Here is a 16,433-nt window from a genome sequence, read left to right on the forward strand (position 1 = left end):
CTGTATTTCAATTTCAGTCCTGGGGTTTCTGGGCTGCACCTGAAATGCGTTCCGAGGTGGTTTAGACCTTCTGTTTATCCAAGGGACTTGGTTCATGTGGCTTTGTTTCTCCCTATGCCCCCTTCTTCTGCCTCTGCCGCAGTAACCTTTTCTGTCTGCTAACTTGGGCCGTTTCCCCTCCCTGACAAACCACCTCCCCGGAACCCCTCGCTCTGTCCCTGCCTGCCCGGGCACGGGCACAGGGACGGCTTCGTGCGGCAGCGCGACACGAACCTGCGAGGCGGGACCCCGACTCCCGCCCTCGCCGTTCCCGCCGCAGCCCGGGCGGGCCGTCCCGCGGCCCCGGGAAGCTCGCTGCCGGCGGGCAGAGCGGCGCGAACCCCGCCGGCTGCGCGGGGAGCCGCCTCCCGCCCCGCAGCCCCGCCCGGCCGCCTCGGCGGGTTCCCAGGGTGGGGCGCGGAGCCCGCCCGGCCCCGCGTCAGCGGGAGCGCCGCGTCCGGTGTCCGCGCCCGGAAGCGCAGCAGGCCCGGGCTGCCCGGCGGCTCCGCGCTGGGGCCATGGCCTACAGGCCGAGCGGCGGCAGCGCCCTGCCCGACCCCTCCTTCCTGTGGAGCGCCTTCCAGAGGTGAGGCGGGCTGGGGGGCTCGCCCCGCCGGAGGGCAGGGCGGGCGAGCGGGGCCGGAGGGGCCGCCGGGGGGCAGCGGGGTCCGGGAGGTGCCCGGAAAGCTCCGGGGCTGCGGTGGGCGCAGGGTTCGCTGCCTGGCTGTGCTGGGGCTTTGCAGGGCGGGTCAGCGTGGCGGGGATGTATGTCCCTGTAGGAGGAAGGTGGTGACGGGAAGCTCGATGGAGGAGGGGGAGGAGGAGCACGGGAAGGGGGTTAATGGCAGGGGAAGGCAGCCTGAAAAACACAGCAGGCTGTTGAGACCGCAGCAGTGATGAAGCCGAAGGAGTTCTTCAGGTTTGTGTCATGTCGGGGGAACGGGGGAGGTTCCTGCGCTGGATCCACTACTGTGGGAGATGGGTCAGAGGATCTCTCGGCTCAAGCGAGAGGGAGAGCAGGTTAAGGAGCAGACGAGCAGCACTGCTGAGTTGCTAAAATGGACGGTATTTACGTAGTGACTCGGCAGTGACTCAGGAATGCGGCAGCTTTACCCACCCAGCCTCCCCTGAGATCCCTTCACCTGAGAAGCGTAGGGGGCTTGCCTGGTGCCGTTCCTTCTTTTCAGAGGGTCCAGAAAGAAGCAGATGGACAGTTTGTGCAAACCAGTAGAAACCATTTTAAATAACAGAGCTAGTCAGCAGAGGTGCATGGCTTTTTGTCGGAAGCATTCCCGGCTGGCGAACTGCTGTGTCAATCTTAACGCATGGACTGAGGGCGTATATAGCTAGAACTGGTGCCACTGATATAATCTGTGTGGTTTCCAGAGAGGCTGTCAACATAATGTAAGTGTTCAAGGCCTTTAAAGAAATCCGGTAGACACAGAATGAAAGGGAGGGTGCTTCGGTGATTCAGTGACTGACTAAGAAGCAGCATACGTGGTCATGTGCCACCCTGACAGATGGAGCTATTCTTGGATCTTTGTTCAATACGTTCAGGAACAACTGGGGGGAAAAGAAGGTGAATGATCAGATGAAGTTTGCTGGTTACACTAATCGATTCCTGCAGTAAGTGAGGCCTTGCAGGAGCACCTAACAGTTCTGAGTGATGGGGCCATATCACCCTGTCAAGGCCAGATCATGATCGCTGCATGATGGTCAGATGAAATCCAGAGTCAATACCTGATGTTGGTGAGGAAGCCCCACTTTAGCTTTGCATCATTTTGTATATGAAATGAATGTGCTCTGACTGGTGCTGCTCAGGAGCAAGATAAGTAGGTCATAACGCATTTCCATGAAATATCAGCTTAGAAGTTAGTAGCAGCTCATGAAAGTTTAAAAGATTTCAGAATACCTTCAAAAGGAATAGAGAATAAAAAAAGTGGAGTATCATTTTGTTATAATCTATGCAATTTGTGCTTGCAATTTGAATGTTGTATGTGGTTTATGTAATTTTTGAGATGGGGAAGGAATCATGGAATCATAGAATGGCTAAGGTTAGAAGGGACCTTAAAGATCATCAGATTCCAACCTCCCTGCTATGAGCAGGGACACCTCCCACTAGACCAGACTGCACAAGCCTCATCCAGCCCAGCCTTACACACCTCCAGGGAGGGGGTTTCCACAACCTCCCTGTAAAGCCTATTCCAGCACCTTACTATCCTCATGCTGAAGAATTTCTTCCCCATGTCTAACCTAAATCTCCCTTCATTCAGTTTAAAACCATTACCCCTTGTCCTATCACTATCTTATCTGATGAAAAGCCCCTCCCCAGCTTTCCTGTAGCCCCTTCAGGCACTGGAAGCCGCTATAAGGTCTCCCCAGAGCCTTCTCTTCTCCAGGCTGAACAGCCCCAACTCCCTCAGCCTGTCTTCATAGCAGAGGTGCTCCAGCTCCTATCTGGGAGGCCAACAGCTTACTATGGTGAGACATTTTGTAGATTTCACCAGCATGGTGTCCTCTGCAGTTCTTTTAGAAATAAGTGTAAAAGTCCCATCCCTGGCTTCAGTGGGGGTGTGGCAGAGTCCTTGTGGCTGTGCTCTTCCTGCCAGGTGCCCAAAACACCCTTTAGTTCAGTATTCAAGGAGATTTTCTTTACTTGGAGGAAGAGGATTTGTTAAGATTTTGACAGTGCACAGCCTGGATACTGTGTAAGTGGCAGGTGAAGAACAGTTAGAAGGAAAAGTATGTGCTGTAGCTCAGGAGTGCGCACAGTGTGATTTCTTTCAGTTTGAAACTGTTGCCCTTTGTCCTGTCATTACAATAGCATGTGGTGATAGGACAAGGGGTAATGGTTTTCTGCTGAAAAAGGGGATATTTATATTTACATTAGATATTAGGAACAAAATATTTCCTGTGAGGATGGTGAGACACTGGCACGGGTTGCTCAGGGAAATCGTAGCTGCCTCATACCTGGAAGTGTTCAGTCCATGTTGGACAGGGCTTTGAGCAACCTGGTCTAGTGGGAGGTGTCCCTGCCCATGCAGGGGTGTTGGAACTAGACAATCTTTAAGGTCCCTTCCAATCCAAACCATTCTGTTAATCTGTGTGATTTCTGTGAAAAATACTTTATTGTATCAGATATGTCCAGACGGTTTTTTTGTCAGTGTGGCTTTTTGTGTCTCTTCAGTCAAGTCTTGCAGTTTTCTTTGTAGCTTTTGTCATGTTCCAGAATGTCTCACCAGTCTGAATGAAGCATTTAATTTGCAGTAACTGAATTATTTACCAAGTAAAATGCAATTAGTGACCTTTTGGGAAAAGTTATATCTTATCTGGTGAGTAAGAACCAGAATGTTGAAGTCTTCTGTAGGTGGAACCTGTTAATTTCAGCCATTTAAAGCTTACTGGTTGCTGGTTTTGTTATGTTTTTCACTAGGGTTGATAAAGATAGGAGTGGAGTAATATCTGATAATGAACTTCAAGAGGCACTATCCAATGGTAAGTCTGTAAATGAGCAGTGAAGTAGTGCATTGTAAACTTCATGTTAAATTTCATGTGAGACTGGGTACTTGATGCCATAATTCTTTCATGGGGGTGGGAGGGAATGTTCCCATCACTGGTTAATACTATTTACTCTACAGCAAAAGACTGAAGGGGAGATAAAAAAATAGACAGTCCTCCTGACTGTATTTTATTGATTGAGTGACTGATTGATTTTGCTAAACCCATTGTTCCTCGGGTTTTTTGTTCTTTATTTCAAGGGAAGTTTTCTGGGTTTTGTGCATGTTAGTCATAATGCATTATAAACTGAGTACCTATTGTAAACATTACTGATTTGTACTCTGGGGAATGAAGGCATGCACATCCCTTTTTCTGTTTGTTTGTTTGTTTCTTTTTTCCAGCTCTACTTCCTAGAAAACTTAAATAGTGATTTATATATTCCTTGGTCATCACTACTGAACCTTTGTTTTTTAAGCAGGATCAGTGTGTAACCTGGACAAAGATCAGATGTTTGCAGCCAGCCTTCTTACTGCACATAAAATCTTTTCATACAGTGCTGTGCAGGAATTGAAGATGGTAATCTTAATTTTTTTTCCCAAATGAGGCATGTTTGAGTTTTTTCCCTAACAAAGTAGAGGGATGCACTCAAAATCTAGAATTAAAACTTCCTAGTTGTCTGTCAGTTTCCTGTCATAATTTTAAGGAGTAACCAGGGTATGGTCAAATAACTCATGGAAGCAAAATACAAACCAAACATTTTTTCCAGCAGCCTATTTTTACTTTCCACTGGTGACTTAGGGTGGGTAGGGTTGTATGTTGTGTCGTGTTTTTTTTTCCCACTTAGAAATCTGAAAAAATGCATACTAAAGCTGTTTGTGCACCTCTGAGTCTGTATCAAGTTCCCCATCTCCCAGGATTTATTTCCTTCATCCTTCCTGTAATTTCTGGCTGAGAAGGGCTTAAACTTTAATGCACACAGGCTGAAGGGCTCCTCTTTGTCAGTAATCTCCAGACTTGAAATACATTTGGATGGCTCTATGTAGTAAATTTGTGAGTTTGTAACTAAACTGTATTTACTAGAGTATTTGTTTACTAATGTTATCTGATAAATTGAAAGCAATATATTGGACCTGATCCATTAACTAAAATACTATTTTGAATAAATACTTCAGCAAAAACTAAGTTAAATTGATTAAGTCGCTGTTTTCATTTAAGATTACAGTGCTGTTCATATCTGTGGGAACCTGGCTTTACCCACTGTTTTAAACTTCATGTATGTTAATTATCTTCTCCTCTGATTGACTTTAAGGGTACTAATGAGCGAGTACTGTCTGAACTCTTCTGTATTTGCAGTGTAAAGTAGCAGTTTCAGTGCTTTGCAATTATGAAGAATCCCCATCACGTGAATTCAAAATTATTCAAAATATTTACAGAACTGTAGGTTTCTTTCATTCTGATTCTAAAGATTCTAGATCTTGTACAGAGAAGTCACCAACAATTTATTGTATTATTTTCAAAATATATCCTCTAGTGGATGGTTGTGTGCAGCCGTCCTGCAATCTGACATGGGCTAAAAGAATGTTATGTGTTTATTTCTAAAACATTAAGTCTGCATAGTGCTCATTAAATATTGAAGTTCAATGTGGTTTTGACATTCAGCTCTTCAATGTGTCAAGTTTATGCAAGTAGCAGTTTCCTTACCTGAGAGTAACTGATCGTTACTTCATATAGTTGTTTGCACAGTAAAATGCTATGATACCTTCCTGGGTTTTTTTCTGTGCTGCCATGTAGAGTCAGTGGAGGAGGGACAGTACAGTTCTGCAGCTGGAGTTGCTCTGCTTTCTCTATGCAGTGTCTATATGGTCTCTTAAAAATTTCAACATAAAATAGTAAGTTAATGTTCAAACTGTATTTTCACTTTTTTCCCTCTATTCTGTTCAGAGTTAAATGCTGGCACCCTGTTAATAATTCCATTATTTTTTATTTTTGTCAGGAGACATACAACTCTTAAGGTACTGATGTTCTCTGTCTAAACTAATGCTTAAGCATTTTCAGAGCCATTTTCACTCTTCTGTTTCTCTGCTTATGTTTCTCTTTATGTGCAAACAGTCCTGTGGCCTGCCTACAGTATAGCTTTCCCCCGTTGCTGCATCTGTAGACTTAACATTGACATAGTTTCCCTTCTATGGGAGAAATTCAGCACTGGTAGTAGCACTAGTTGCACCACTGCAGCTTGATGCAGCAAAGAGCCACACCTTCACAAAGCCTGCTTCCTACCAAAACAGCTTTTCTATCAGGAATTGGTGGGCAGCTAACTGCATCCTTGCAAACAGTAGCCCTAGTCTTACTGGTTCCTTTGTGGTCCCTGCACTCAACCACAGCTCATTTCAGATATGCTTCTTGGTCTTCCTGGTTCCTTCACAGGCTCTAGAGACTTGATGGTGAAACTCTAGATCAGGCACAACAGTTCTCTTAATTTAAAGCTTAATGCTTCCTGGCGCTCTTGGGAGCTCCCAAGCCAAGTGAAAACTGTTCCCAAGTGACTAGCCTCTAAATATTTAGAGAAGTACAAAGCTCCTCTTCAGGTGATTACTGCTCAGGCCCTTTTAAGCAGCACCATTTCTTAGTCTCTAAGTACTAATTTAAACTAACACTTCATTGATTTAGCAGTGGAGGTGGGATTTATACTAATTTCAACTTTAAATTGCACTGTGTGGTTATGCCATGTTAGGAGCCTTTTCGCTTGTCAGAAACTAAATGCCCTGGAGTAATCCACCTGGAAAATAGGAAGCAAGCAGATGGGGTTTTACTGAGGAATAGACATGAGACTGCATTTGAGTTGCAACATAAAACCCTTCTGCTCCCACGAGTAGAAAAAGTGGGACATCAGTTTTGATCTTGCTTTTTATCCAATACCTCCTGACTACCTGGGATGAAAAAAAAATCCTTCTTAGTTCTTCCAAGGTTTTGGGGTTTTTCGAGGTTATTTTCTTTTTTGGTGCAGCCTGAAAAATGTTGCTTTCTGTGTAGTACCTCTAAAGCGTTGGTCTGGAGTCATCTCTGAATGGTCAAGAAGACAGCTACTTAAGAGCAGCCTTATTTTATAATATGCTACCTCAATGTAATCAAGCTCTGAATTTAACTGAAGTTCTTACCTGATTTTTTTGGTTGGTTTGTTGGTTGGTTGCATTTTTTTTTAAATGTTGCTTAGTATTTAGGCACTAAGTAATTCTTTCTGTTTCAGGCACATGGACTCCATTTAATCCAGCAACAGTGAGGTCAATTCTTGGTGAGTGCATTTGTGTGATGTGAAATAGTCAAGGCACTGGTTTGTGATCTGTTCAGACAATACTATCAATTGCTGCACTGGTTGAGAGAAATAAGTATGCACAAGTATTACAATAGAAATATGTTTCTCCTGTAATGATGGATGCTTGTTTAAAGGTCTTTTGAACTAATATGGCTGTAGTGTTAACAAGCTGGTCTCTCATTGTTAGATGGCATATGTTTCAATATATCCTTACTTTTTTTTTTTCCTTTATTTCTCCAGACAGCCCAGCAGGAGTCAGTTAAACTCAAATATTTTCCCTTTTCAGTAATACAGCACTGCCCTTTCTATGGCCACTTGTCAAAATAGCCTGAGAAAATGCTACTGTACAACTGAATAGATAGCAACTGTCATTTGTGCATGGGGAAATTGTCAGCTTAAATATGCTAAAAAGTTATTACATAGCTTGTCTTTGTAATTAATTTTTTTCTGTCTTGCATTTTAATGCTATGTTCTGCTCCAGAAAGACCAAACAAAAGCTTTATAATACTTTAATTGCTATTTCCAGTAATGTAGATGATGGTGGTTGAACAGGAGAAAAATTCAAGCACAAAACTCCATATTTTCTATGATACAGCTCATAAATCCAAAGATTAAATATTTTGCTGTGTTTTTAGTAAGTATTCAGCAGCAGTCTTGAGTTCTGTCTCTGTGCTACATGCTGTTTGCATAAACATGACAGTATCAGGAAATCAAATGCAGATGACCTTTGGCAGTCAATACACTTAAGTCCTTAAAAAGAACCACCCACACCACCCTGCCCCTTTTGTCACTGGATGATCAATCAAGCCCTGAATATTTCCAAACTGGAAATGAAAACTCAGGAAAAATAAACATTCTGTGATGCATCCTGGTCCTTTTTTTATGTTGCTTTATCCTTTCCTCCTTCAGTGGATGACTTCTTGCTATTTTTTGGCAGAACTTCCCAAAATACCACTTGTTTTGCAGCAGTTTCTTTTCTGTCTTCAGTACCTTCCACAAAGTGCTCTTGCTTCCTTCTTGAAATATGAGCAGGTCTTACTGAAGAGTAGTATGATTAAGGTTTTGTATGTGTTTCTTTTTGTTTGCTTGTTTCAGGCATGTTTGACAGAGAAAACAAAGGTGGTGTGAACTTCAATGAATTCACAGGAGTCTGGAAGTACATCACAGATTGGCAGAATGTCTTTCGAACGTATGACAGAGACAATTCTGGGATGATTGACAAAAATGAACTAAAACAAGCACTAACAGGTTTTGGTAATTCATTTGTAATTTCAGTTTTTATGACTGGGTTATAACCTTAAGTTACAAGGTACCTTTTAAAGATGTTCATGCCACAAGCACTTTTTTTTAAACCATTTCCTTTTATGAAAAAAAACCAAAACTGGACGTGTCAGTACATGCATGGAATGTTTTCTGTTTCCCTGTGAGCTGCTCTAATAGCATAACCAATACTTCAAATGAATGTCTGAACCTACAGAGATACTTGATCCAGCTTGCTGCTTTTTGAAATGAAGCCAGCTGTCTGTACTACAGGGGCATTCTGATGGCATCAGAACTTTCATTTAAATGACTTCACATGTAAAAACTTGAGTTGTGGCTCTAAACCATTCCCTCAACCAACTTGTCACTTTAATCAGTAATTATGTTTACCATGACTCTATAATTATTATTAAGCATGGTTTTTACTGCATACATTTTAGTTCATCACTGCTTTTGTTCAGTGGAGATATTTGGCAAAAAAAAAAAATTCATAACTCCTTTCTGTTTTCTGGTTCTGTTACACACACCTGCAGAGCAGCATAACTAGTTATTTTTATAGAAGGACTGTGGTAATGGAAACTTTTAAAATGATTTCTCCTTTCCAAGGTTACCGACTGTCTGATCTATTCTATGATGTCCTTATTCGGAAGTTTGACAGACAAGGAAGAGGACAAGTTGCCTTTGATGACTTTATTCAGTGCTGTGTTGTTTTACAGGTAAGAAAAGGGAGGTACTTTAATGCCAAGTGAACAACAAAAAAATCATCTTAAGCTTTTATGATTCTCACTTTACTATAATACTGGATCTGGAACCTGCTTATAAATAAACCATTTGGATCACATATACAAGAGGTGCTAGAAACATATTTTTTACTTTTCCACTTGTTACCCATTTGCATCACAAGTACATTTTTTTTACCTGTGAAACATTTATTTTCTAAGGGCAAAAAAAATTGCAAAATAGACTTGAGTTTTAAAAGGGAAACATGAACACTATTTCCATTAGCTAAATACAAACACTTCCTCTGGATCTTGGGTGTGTTAAAATTGGGAGTGTGTCATGCCCTGTGGTGCCTGTAAGGCTCATGTCTGAATTGTGAGTTTTTTATTTATCTCATAGTTACAGCTCTGACTAAAAGCTGTATGATGTAGCAGCTGAATTATTCAGTCTTTCCTCACTTAGTACCATTGCCTCTGCAAGGAGGAAAAAAGACATTTAAAGCAAACAAACCAAATTCTTACAGCAACAGAAATTCACGTGTGTTTGTGCATATATATATATATAGAGAGAGAACTACAGTTGTATAGATAATGTTATTTTGTTCAGAAATCCATCACTGGATGGTTCCTCACCTCAGTGCTTAAGGTTTCTCTTAAGTGTCTCTGACTTTGCTACAATGTATGTAAGACTTCCAAGGGAAAGCTGGGAAACTCTAGCAGTGGACAAGCTGAGTTTTAGTAGGAAAAGAGAGAGATTGCTCTTCTGACACTGGCCAGCATTGCAACAGTATCTTAAGCTATCTTCCGATATGAAACATGAAGAGAAAGGACTTCCCTGTAAAAGCAGTATCGTTACTTGCATATGGGTTTTTTGTTGTCCTTTATGTCTACAGCCATAAGTCTGCTAAAACATAAGTTGTCTTTATATTCATTTGTAATAGAAGCCAATTATACTGTTATAAACTTAAAATCAGGTAAAGAGGACTTTTAAATGGAGTATCATTCAGCTGCCGTTAGTGAAGCTATGCTGGTAATTATTTTGGTCCACTCTCTTATCTCTACTGCCTGGCACCTCGGGTTATACAGACAGCTCAGATACTACTGATGCACAACGTGTATTTGGTGAGGAGATGAGATATGGACACGGTACTTGCTGGGTTCTGTCTCCAGATGACTCTCAAATGTCTCAGGAGCATTGTACATTGTTTCCCCCCACTTTTAAAGCCAGTTATAAAAAGCTGTCTAGCACAAAGAAGTGCCTAGATTGCCTTGGGTACTGTAGCATAAGGCAGTTTTAAAATCACATCTGCTACACAGCAGAGAGCTAGCCCGGTATGCATGAGACTGTGAAGTGTCTACTGAGAGGATGAACAAAGCTATACTGATAAAGCTGTAGAAACCTACATGAGTCTGAACTTTCCTGATGTACAAAAAAAAAGTATGTTTTTTTCCTCCCTTTTTAGAGGCTGACTGATGTGTTCCGACGGTACGATACTGATCAAGATGGCTGGATTCAAGTGTCCTATGAGCAGTATCTTTCCATGGTCTTCAGTATCGTATAATACTGATAACTAGCAACTGCTCACTGGCATTACACAGACTGGAGTTGCCAAACTATCTTGTACTGAATAAGATTACTGATGTATCATCATGGATATAACTTCACATTCTTAAGTTTTATATATTGGTCATCACATTCAGAATCTGTACTTGAGTTGATTTTTATTTTGTATGACTACGATATGACCATCTCTGCTTACTGTAGGACAGAAAGCACAGAATCTAGATTTAAGTGGTGAAATGTCAAACTTAACCTTCTTCCACATATCCTGCATGGGGAAAAACAAGTCTTTAGAAATGCCAAATTAAAATCATGCTTGTTAGTTTGTAAGAATTGAAAGTCAGAAGTTGCACAACATGTTTTGCATGTGCCTTACTTTTGTAAGAGTATAATGTATTAATTTTTAATACAGAATTTAAAATTAAGTAAAAATATTAGATCAACTTTTATAGTCTACTTCACTTTCGTACAGCTTTTTTTAAGGAGGTGGTTGTTTTATTTCTGTATTCTAGTTCTCTACAGTTCAGGAGTCCCTCTCAGGTAACAGCAATGGCCCTTTTTCCATTTTTCTAGCTGCCTCCTTTCAGGGTGTCTTTGGGACATCTTCAAAGACAACTTCTTCACACCTGTGTCCAATACTGCATCTTCCTAAACAAAGTTCCCCACAAAATAAACTGTATCTCTGGAGATACAGTTCCCTCTGCTTAATGTGCTCATTTCACACCAACCATCTTCCTTTTTGCACTGAAGCACTTATTTGAAGTGGCCTTGAATTGACAGTGAAACATACTCAACACCTTACCCTCCATCTTGCCATTTACAGATGGAGAGGGACTCTGGAAAAACTGAGCCAAAAAATAGTCATTACTGATTCCTGTTGTGCACCATCTCCTGCAGTAACTCTGAAGAAGCAACTTGGAAGAAGCAAAAAGACATTAACAAGCTATCTTAGATTGCTCCTAGAAATTCTTAAACCAGTGCTATCCAAAGCAATTAAAATGCTTGGGCAGCACTATTAGTTACCTGTAACTTATTCTTCAGTGTATGTTTACAAAGGTACCTAGAGGCAAGTTTTCAGTGTCTATCCAAGGATGTTTTCCATAAAGTGTAGCAATGCTGATTTATGCCTAAGTCCTCTTCCCTCCCCAGCTCCACTGCACACAGGCACTCTGCACAGGCCCTTTTGTTTCAAGTTCCCTAACAAAGTACAGACCCAGGCCGGTTAGCTGTTGTGGATGAGTGCGCCTGTACATAATCTGATGCTGTCAGTGATACCGAACAGCATTGCAAGAGATTATGCAGAGGGAGTTTAGGTCCACCACCAGGACATCTTGCTTAAAATTAATGTGGTAATGTTATTCCCAAATGCCTTGGCCAGAGTATAGTATCTGGTGTCAAGGTACAGTCAAGTGCCAACCAGGTACTTAGCAACTAATCTGTCATGGAGAGAAGCTGCTGCTCATTGTGGACCCTTACTCACAGTTCAGCAACGTTGTCTAAACACTCTTGGTGTGAAATATCTGGGGAGAGATCAGTGGTCTCCATACCATAAGCACCCAGAAAGAAGGAGCTCTCCCAAAGCACTCGGCATCATTACCCAAAAGGCAATGGATTGTTTGTAGGTGAGGTGGGAGAGCAGGAATGATGAATGATGCCTGAGACCAGTTCTCTCAACAGCCTTGGATGAACTGTGAAAATTAACTAATCTTCAAGGAGATAAAAGACTTCAACAGCTTGAACCTTACCTCCCCAGAAGGCTGAGACAATCACTATATATGTTATATTCAGAAACAGTAAGAGCCTCAAAATGTTGGGCTCAAGAGAGCTTTTCCATTAAAAGGCCCCATTCAAAAGAACCTCCTAATTCCCAGCCCACTATCCCTTTGGACCCAAATTAAATGCAGTAACTCTGGGAAGCATTCTGAAGATCATTACTAAGCCCAGGGTACCAAACTAAAAGAGCTGGAGCCTGGGAAATTTACCAGTTTGTCTCCTGTGAAGGATGTCTCCTTTTCCAGCCAACTGCCTGGTACTCAATTTTACACAGCCCTGGAAAAACATTCTTCACTCCTGTCTCAGGGTAAACCCTTTGCAGAGTTGAACCCTGAAGATGCTTCTGTCCATTTCTTTTTGTCCTTCATTTGAGTACTAGAAAATTGTTGAGTATCTTGGTGATACTGGTGGATAAAAATCTGGACATGAGCCAGCAAGTGTGCACACACAGCCCAGAGAGCCAACTGTATCCTGGGCTGCATCAAAAGAAGCATGGCCAGCAGGTCAAGGAACATGATTCTCCCCCTCTATTCTGCTCTGGTGAGACCCCCACGCAGAATACTGTGTCCAGCTCTGGAGCCCTCAGCACAGGAAAGACATGGACCTGTTGGAGCAGATGCAGAGGAGGGCCATGAAAATTGTTAAGAGGGATGGAATACCTCTCCTATGAAGAAAGACTGAGAGAGTTGGGGTCATTCAGCCTGGAGAAAAGAAGGCTCTGGAGAAACCTCACTGCAGCCTTTCAGCAATTAAAGGGCACCCATAAAAAACATGGAAACAAACATTTTAGCAGGGCCTGTACCAACAGGACAAGAGCTAATGATTTTACACTAAAAGAAGGTAGATTTAGACTAGATATAAGGAAGAAATTTTTTTAAATGAAGGTGGTGAAACACTGGCACAGATAGCCCAGAGAGGTGGTAGAGCCCCATCCCTGGAAACATTTAAGGTCAGGTTGGACAGGGCTCTGAGCAACCTGATCTAGTTGAAGATGTCCCTGATCACTGCAGGAAGGTTGGACTATATGACTTCTAAGGGTCCCTTCCAACCTAAGCTATTCCATCATTCTGTAATTCTATTAATTCCTTCCCTCCGTAAAGGAATATGTTCCTGTGGTAACAAAGATGCTACTTGTCTGACACAAGCCAGCTCTACTTGTTTACAAGTATGGGACACAGGAAAAAATAGTCTCTGAAATCAATTGTGGAAGTGACAGTTATAGACCAAAATTCAGTCAAACCTGGGACTGCAAAGTGGCAGACTCCAGGCCAGTATCACTATAGAAGTTGCACAACGAAGCTCTTAATTTCTAAAGTTAGGGACATCTTTGGAAAGATGAAAGAAAGAGAATTAAGAAGAAAACAGTGATGCAGCTGAAACTGGGTCAGCCAAGTGACTGATACAAACTGAGGAAAACACTGCTGGTAGTAATTGCACAGAAGAGATAAGGAAGGCTTGGAGTGCCCGTTACAAGATACCACCAGCTTAAAAAAACTCCCTACATGATAGTGCTTATGTATAAGAACCAACAATCATCTCAAGGACTGGTTTTGGTAAGAACTGTAAATTGACACAGAGAAGTGAAGGGCATTTTCAAGACTCTAAATGCTATCTACAGCTCAGGAAACCTTTAGGAAAACCTATGCTGAAAAGCACTTCCTATGTTAACTTGGGTCACTACTTCATTTCAAAATGCAAGAAGCATTTCCCCAGAGCAGGAGCCCGCAAAAGGAGCAGGGACAGGAACTGTTCCCCAGAACAAAATATAAGAAGGGAATGTGTAGGTGGAAAGTGCATCTAATTAGGGCAGAGAACATCCAGCTGCTGTATGCCACTGGGATATACAGTCACGGCAGTAAAATCCCACAGGAAATGAGAAATGGAAAAAAGAAGCTCCCTACAACAATCTCAGATGAAAGTGTCTTAACTTAAATTGACAGAGCCCAAGCAGCAATATTTTCTAGTAATATTTTTCTACAGTTTCAGACTTATAGTTGCGCTATACTTTATATGGAAAAAAAATACAGTAGTAACATTTGTGGAAATAATTCAGGGTATTTTTTAATACAGGTAATAGCTGCTCAGTCCCATAGAGTATTAAATCAAAACTCTGGCAGACATCTGTGGCAGAACACAATGTTTGTCCCTCTAAGCAAGAAGGTCTACTATGTAATTCAAAGGATAAAAGTGTAAGGCACAACTCCTGAGTCCATGCCATTAGAAACTATGTAAAACCTTCAGTAAGTATGAGAAGGAGAAAAGGAAATAGTGAACAGGAATGAAGAAGGAACATGAAGAAAGTGGGTATTTTCTGATGCACAAACAAAATCATTTCAGAAGGAGAATTTTCAGAAATCAAGTTTGTATGTTCAGTCATCAATTGATTTGTTGCCTTTGTGTTACAATTTACATGACAAGATCCAAAAAGTTATTTTAGTGAACACAAAATGATAAATAACAGTTCATGAAGATTAACCCTGGTTTAGCACAAGTATTTCATGCAGAGAAGAATTACAGGTATGGGTGACAGGAAAAATAACACAGCAATGAAAAAGAATGTGGACATCAAGGAATAAACTGCCTCACTTTGCTCCTTTTCTTTAGTCCCACATAAGCTGGATTTGATTAGTAGACACCTAAAGCCAGGCATTCATGAGCATATGACTCAGAAGTGGGGGGGGAAGAAAACATAAGTATGGGCCACTGATAAACATCACAAACTGGTGTTTCTCAGCATGTTTGTTTGATTGATTATTTAATTTTCCCTATTATTTTATCTGATCCCGTTACAAGTTCTACTTTTTCTTAGTATGATTTTGCCAGTAGAAAGAATCATTAATTTCTATTTTAGTATGGATCAAGCCATCAAATGAGTTTGTAGGTCCATTTGTAACCATTTCATTCAAAACAACATGATAAAAAAATCTCCATGTACCCCATATCTTTTTTTACTCTGCAAAAATGAAAGCAAGTAATATGCCCCATGACATACCAATCCCCTAAAAGAGATGACATTTTCCTCATATAGCATCACGTTAAGACACAGAATATCTTTGCTGTGACATTCTCCTTTCTTTGTCTAAACAGAAATGTAGTGTAGCCTTAAATTAACTGAACTGGCCTTAAATTGAAGAAAAGTAAACCTGTATTTTCATGCAATGGACCTGCACTTTCAGTGAGTATTATTCTTAAGTAGACAAAAGTAAACCTTTATTTTTTTTTCTGAGTTGGGAAGGGTGTCAAGAGAGTTACTAGCTTTTTGCTGACAGAATAACATTAACATTTTCAAAAAATAAGATTTTTTTTTTCTGTAATATACTAAGATATAATAAATACATTTTAAAAGCCTGAACAAAAATAGTATGTTCACCTCCATTATGTGCAAATTTGTGTTCCAGCTAAATTTCACAAGCTAGAAAATAAAACCCTACCTCTCCTTTCCTTTCCAAAATCAGTCACAGAATTAAACACAGTCTCTTTCCTGGAAGCCAAGGGATGGAGATTCTTCAATCTGTTCATCTGTTTCCAGTTCAGCTGTTGTTCCTCCTTAATATTTTCCTCTAGTTTCTATTAGCACATTGACTCATGTCTGAATATTTAGTTCTAGAAAGGGAAGATTAAAACATTTGAAGTTACTTCTATTTAATGTTATTTCACATAAGAGAGAATGTTTAAATCGTATAACTTGCCACCTACTTAACTAATCTACTACCATAAGCATAGTTCACATTTGTCCAAACTAACGTGCAACGACAGCTATATAGTACCATATGCCCACATCCCTTTAAATCCCTCTTTTAATCTATTTCCAAAGGATAATTTTTTGTTTTGAAGAGTATATTGCTATTTTTAACATTAAGGAATACTTCAATAATTGGGAAACATAATTTGACATATAACAAACCAGCTCTTTGATACCTTCTCTTTTGTTAACCAAATGTGTTTGATCCATTTGGAGTATATTCACCTATTATAATGCCATCCAAGTTTGGTTCTGCACACATTCCAACACTCTTTTCTTTATGCCAATGCATTCCCTCCCCATAGTTGCCACCTCAACACTACAAACTCTCATCCTAAGATACTAGTTATAGCAAGATGACCTATGACAAATCTTTCAATTCAGGAAATTTTTTGTGATATCAAGATTTCCTCTCAGTTACGGCTCTATTTAGTTGTTAAGAAGCAGTGTCTCCTCAAAGAGGAAATTAACACCATTCTTCAGCTGATAGAGATGTTGAGCAAAATAAACTTGACTCCTCTGAACAGAGCA

At 40.9% G+C, this 16,433-nt stretch overlaps 1 protein-coding gene across 4 annotated transcripts; it reads left to right on the forward strand.

Moving 5' to 3' along the window:
* Nucleotides 1-361: 361 nt before the first annotated feature.
* Nucleotides 362-10,830, forward strand: PDCD6 (programmed cell death 6). Of its 4 annotated transcripts, XM_051609254.1 has the most exons (7): nt 609-625; nt 3,473-3,534; nt 5,531-5,549; nt 6,782-6,826; nt 7,943-8,101; nt 8,714-8,823; nt 10,290-10,830. In XM_051609254.1, exons 5-7 carry the CDS (start codon nt 7,945-7,947, stop codon nt 10,386-10,388), a joined length of 366 nt encoding a protein of 121 aa, XP_051465214.1. In that variant the 5' UTR covers nt 609-625; nt 3,473-3,534; nt 5,531-5,549; nt 6,782-6,826; nt 7,943-7,944; the 3' UTR covers nt 10,389-10,830. The 4 variants fall into 4 exon arrangements, with proteins under 4 accessions (XP_051465210.1, XP_051465212.1, XP_051465214.1 ...); XM_051609250.1 differs by lacking the exon at nt 5,531-5,549 and having other exon boundaries at nt 362-625; XM_051609252.1 differs by lacking the exon at nt 5,531-5,549 and having other exon boundaries at nt 362-625; nt 7,943-8,095.
* Nucleotides 10,831-16,433: the final 5,603 nt, after the last annotated feature.

This window comes from Apus apus, chromosome 2 (assembly GCF_020740795.1).
Source record: "Apus apus isolate bApuApu2 chromosome 2, bApuApu2.pri.cur, whole genome shotgun sequence".
In the NCBI taxonomy this organism is placed as follows: domain Eukaryota; kingdom Metazoa; phylum Chordata; class Aves; order Apodiformes; family Apodidae; genus Apus; species Apus apus.

Excerpts from the sequence above, each read along its gene's own strand:
- PDCD6 (XM_051609250.1), top strand. The coding sequence starts at position 558 with ATGGCCTACAGGCCGAGCGGCGGCAGCGCCCTGCCCGACCCCTCCTTC. Across the intron at positions 3,535-6,781 it reads TCAAGAGGCACTATCCAATG|GCACATGGACTCCATTTAAT; the intron begins GTAAGTCTGTAA and ends TTTCTGTTTCAG. Across the intron at positions 6,827-7,942 it reads AACAGTGAGGTCAATTCTTG|GCATGTTTGACAGAGAAAAC; the intron begins GTGAGTGCATTT and ends TGCTTGTTTCAG.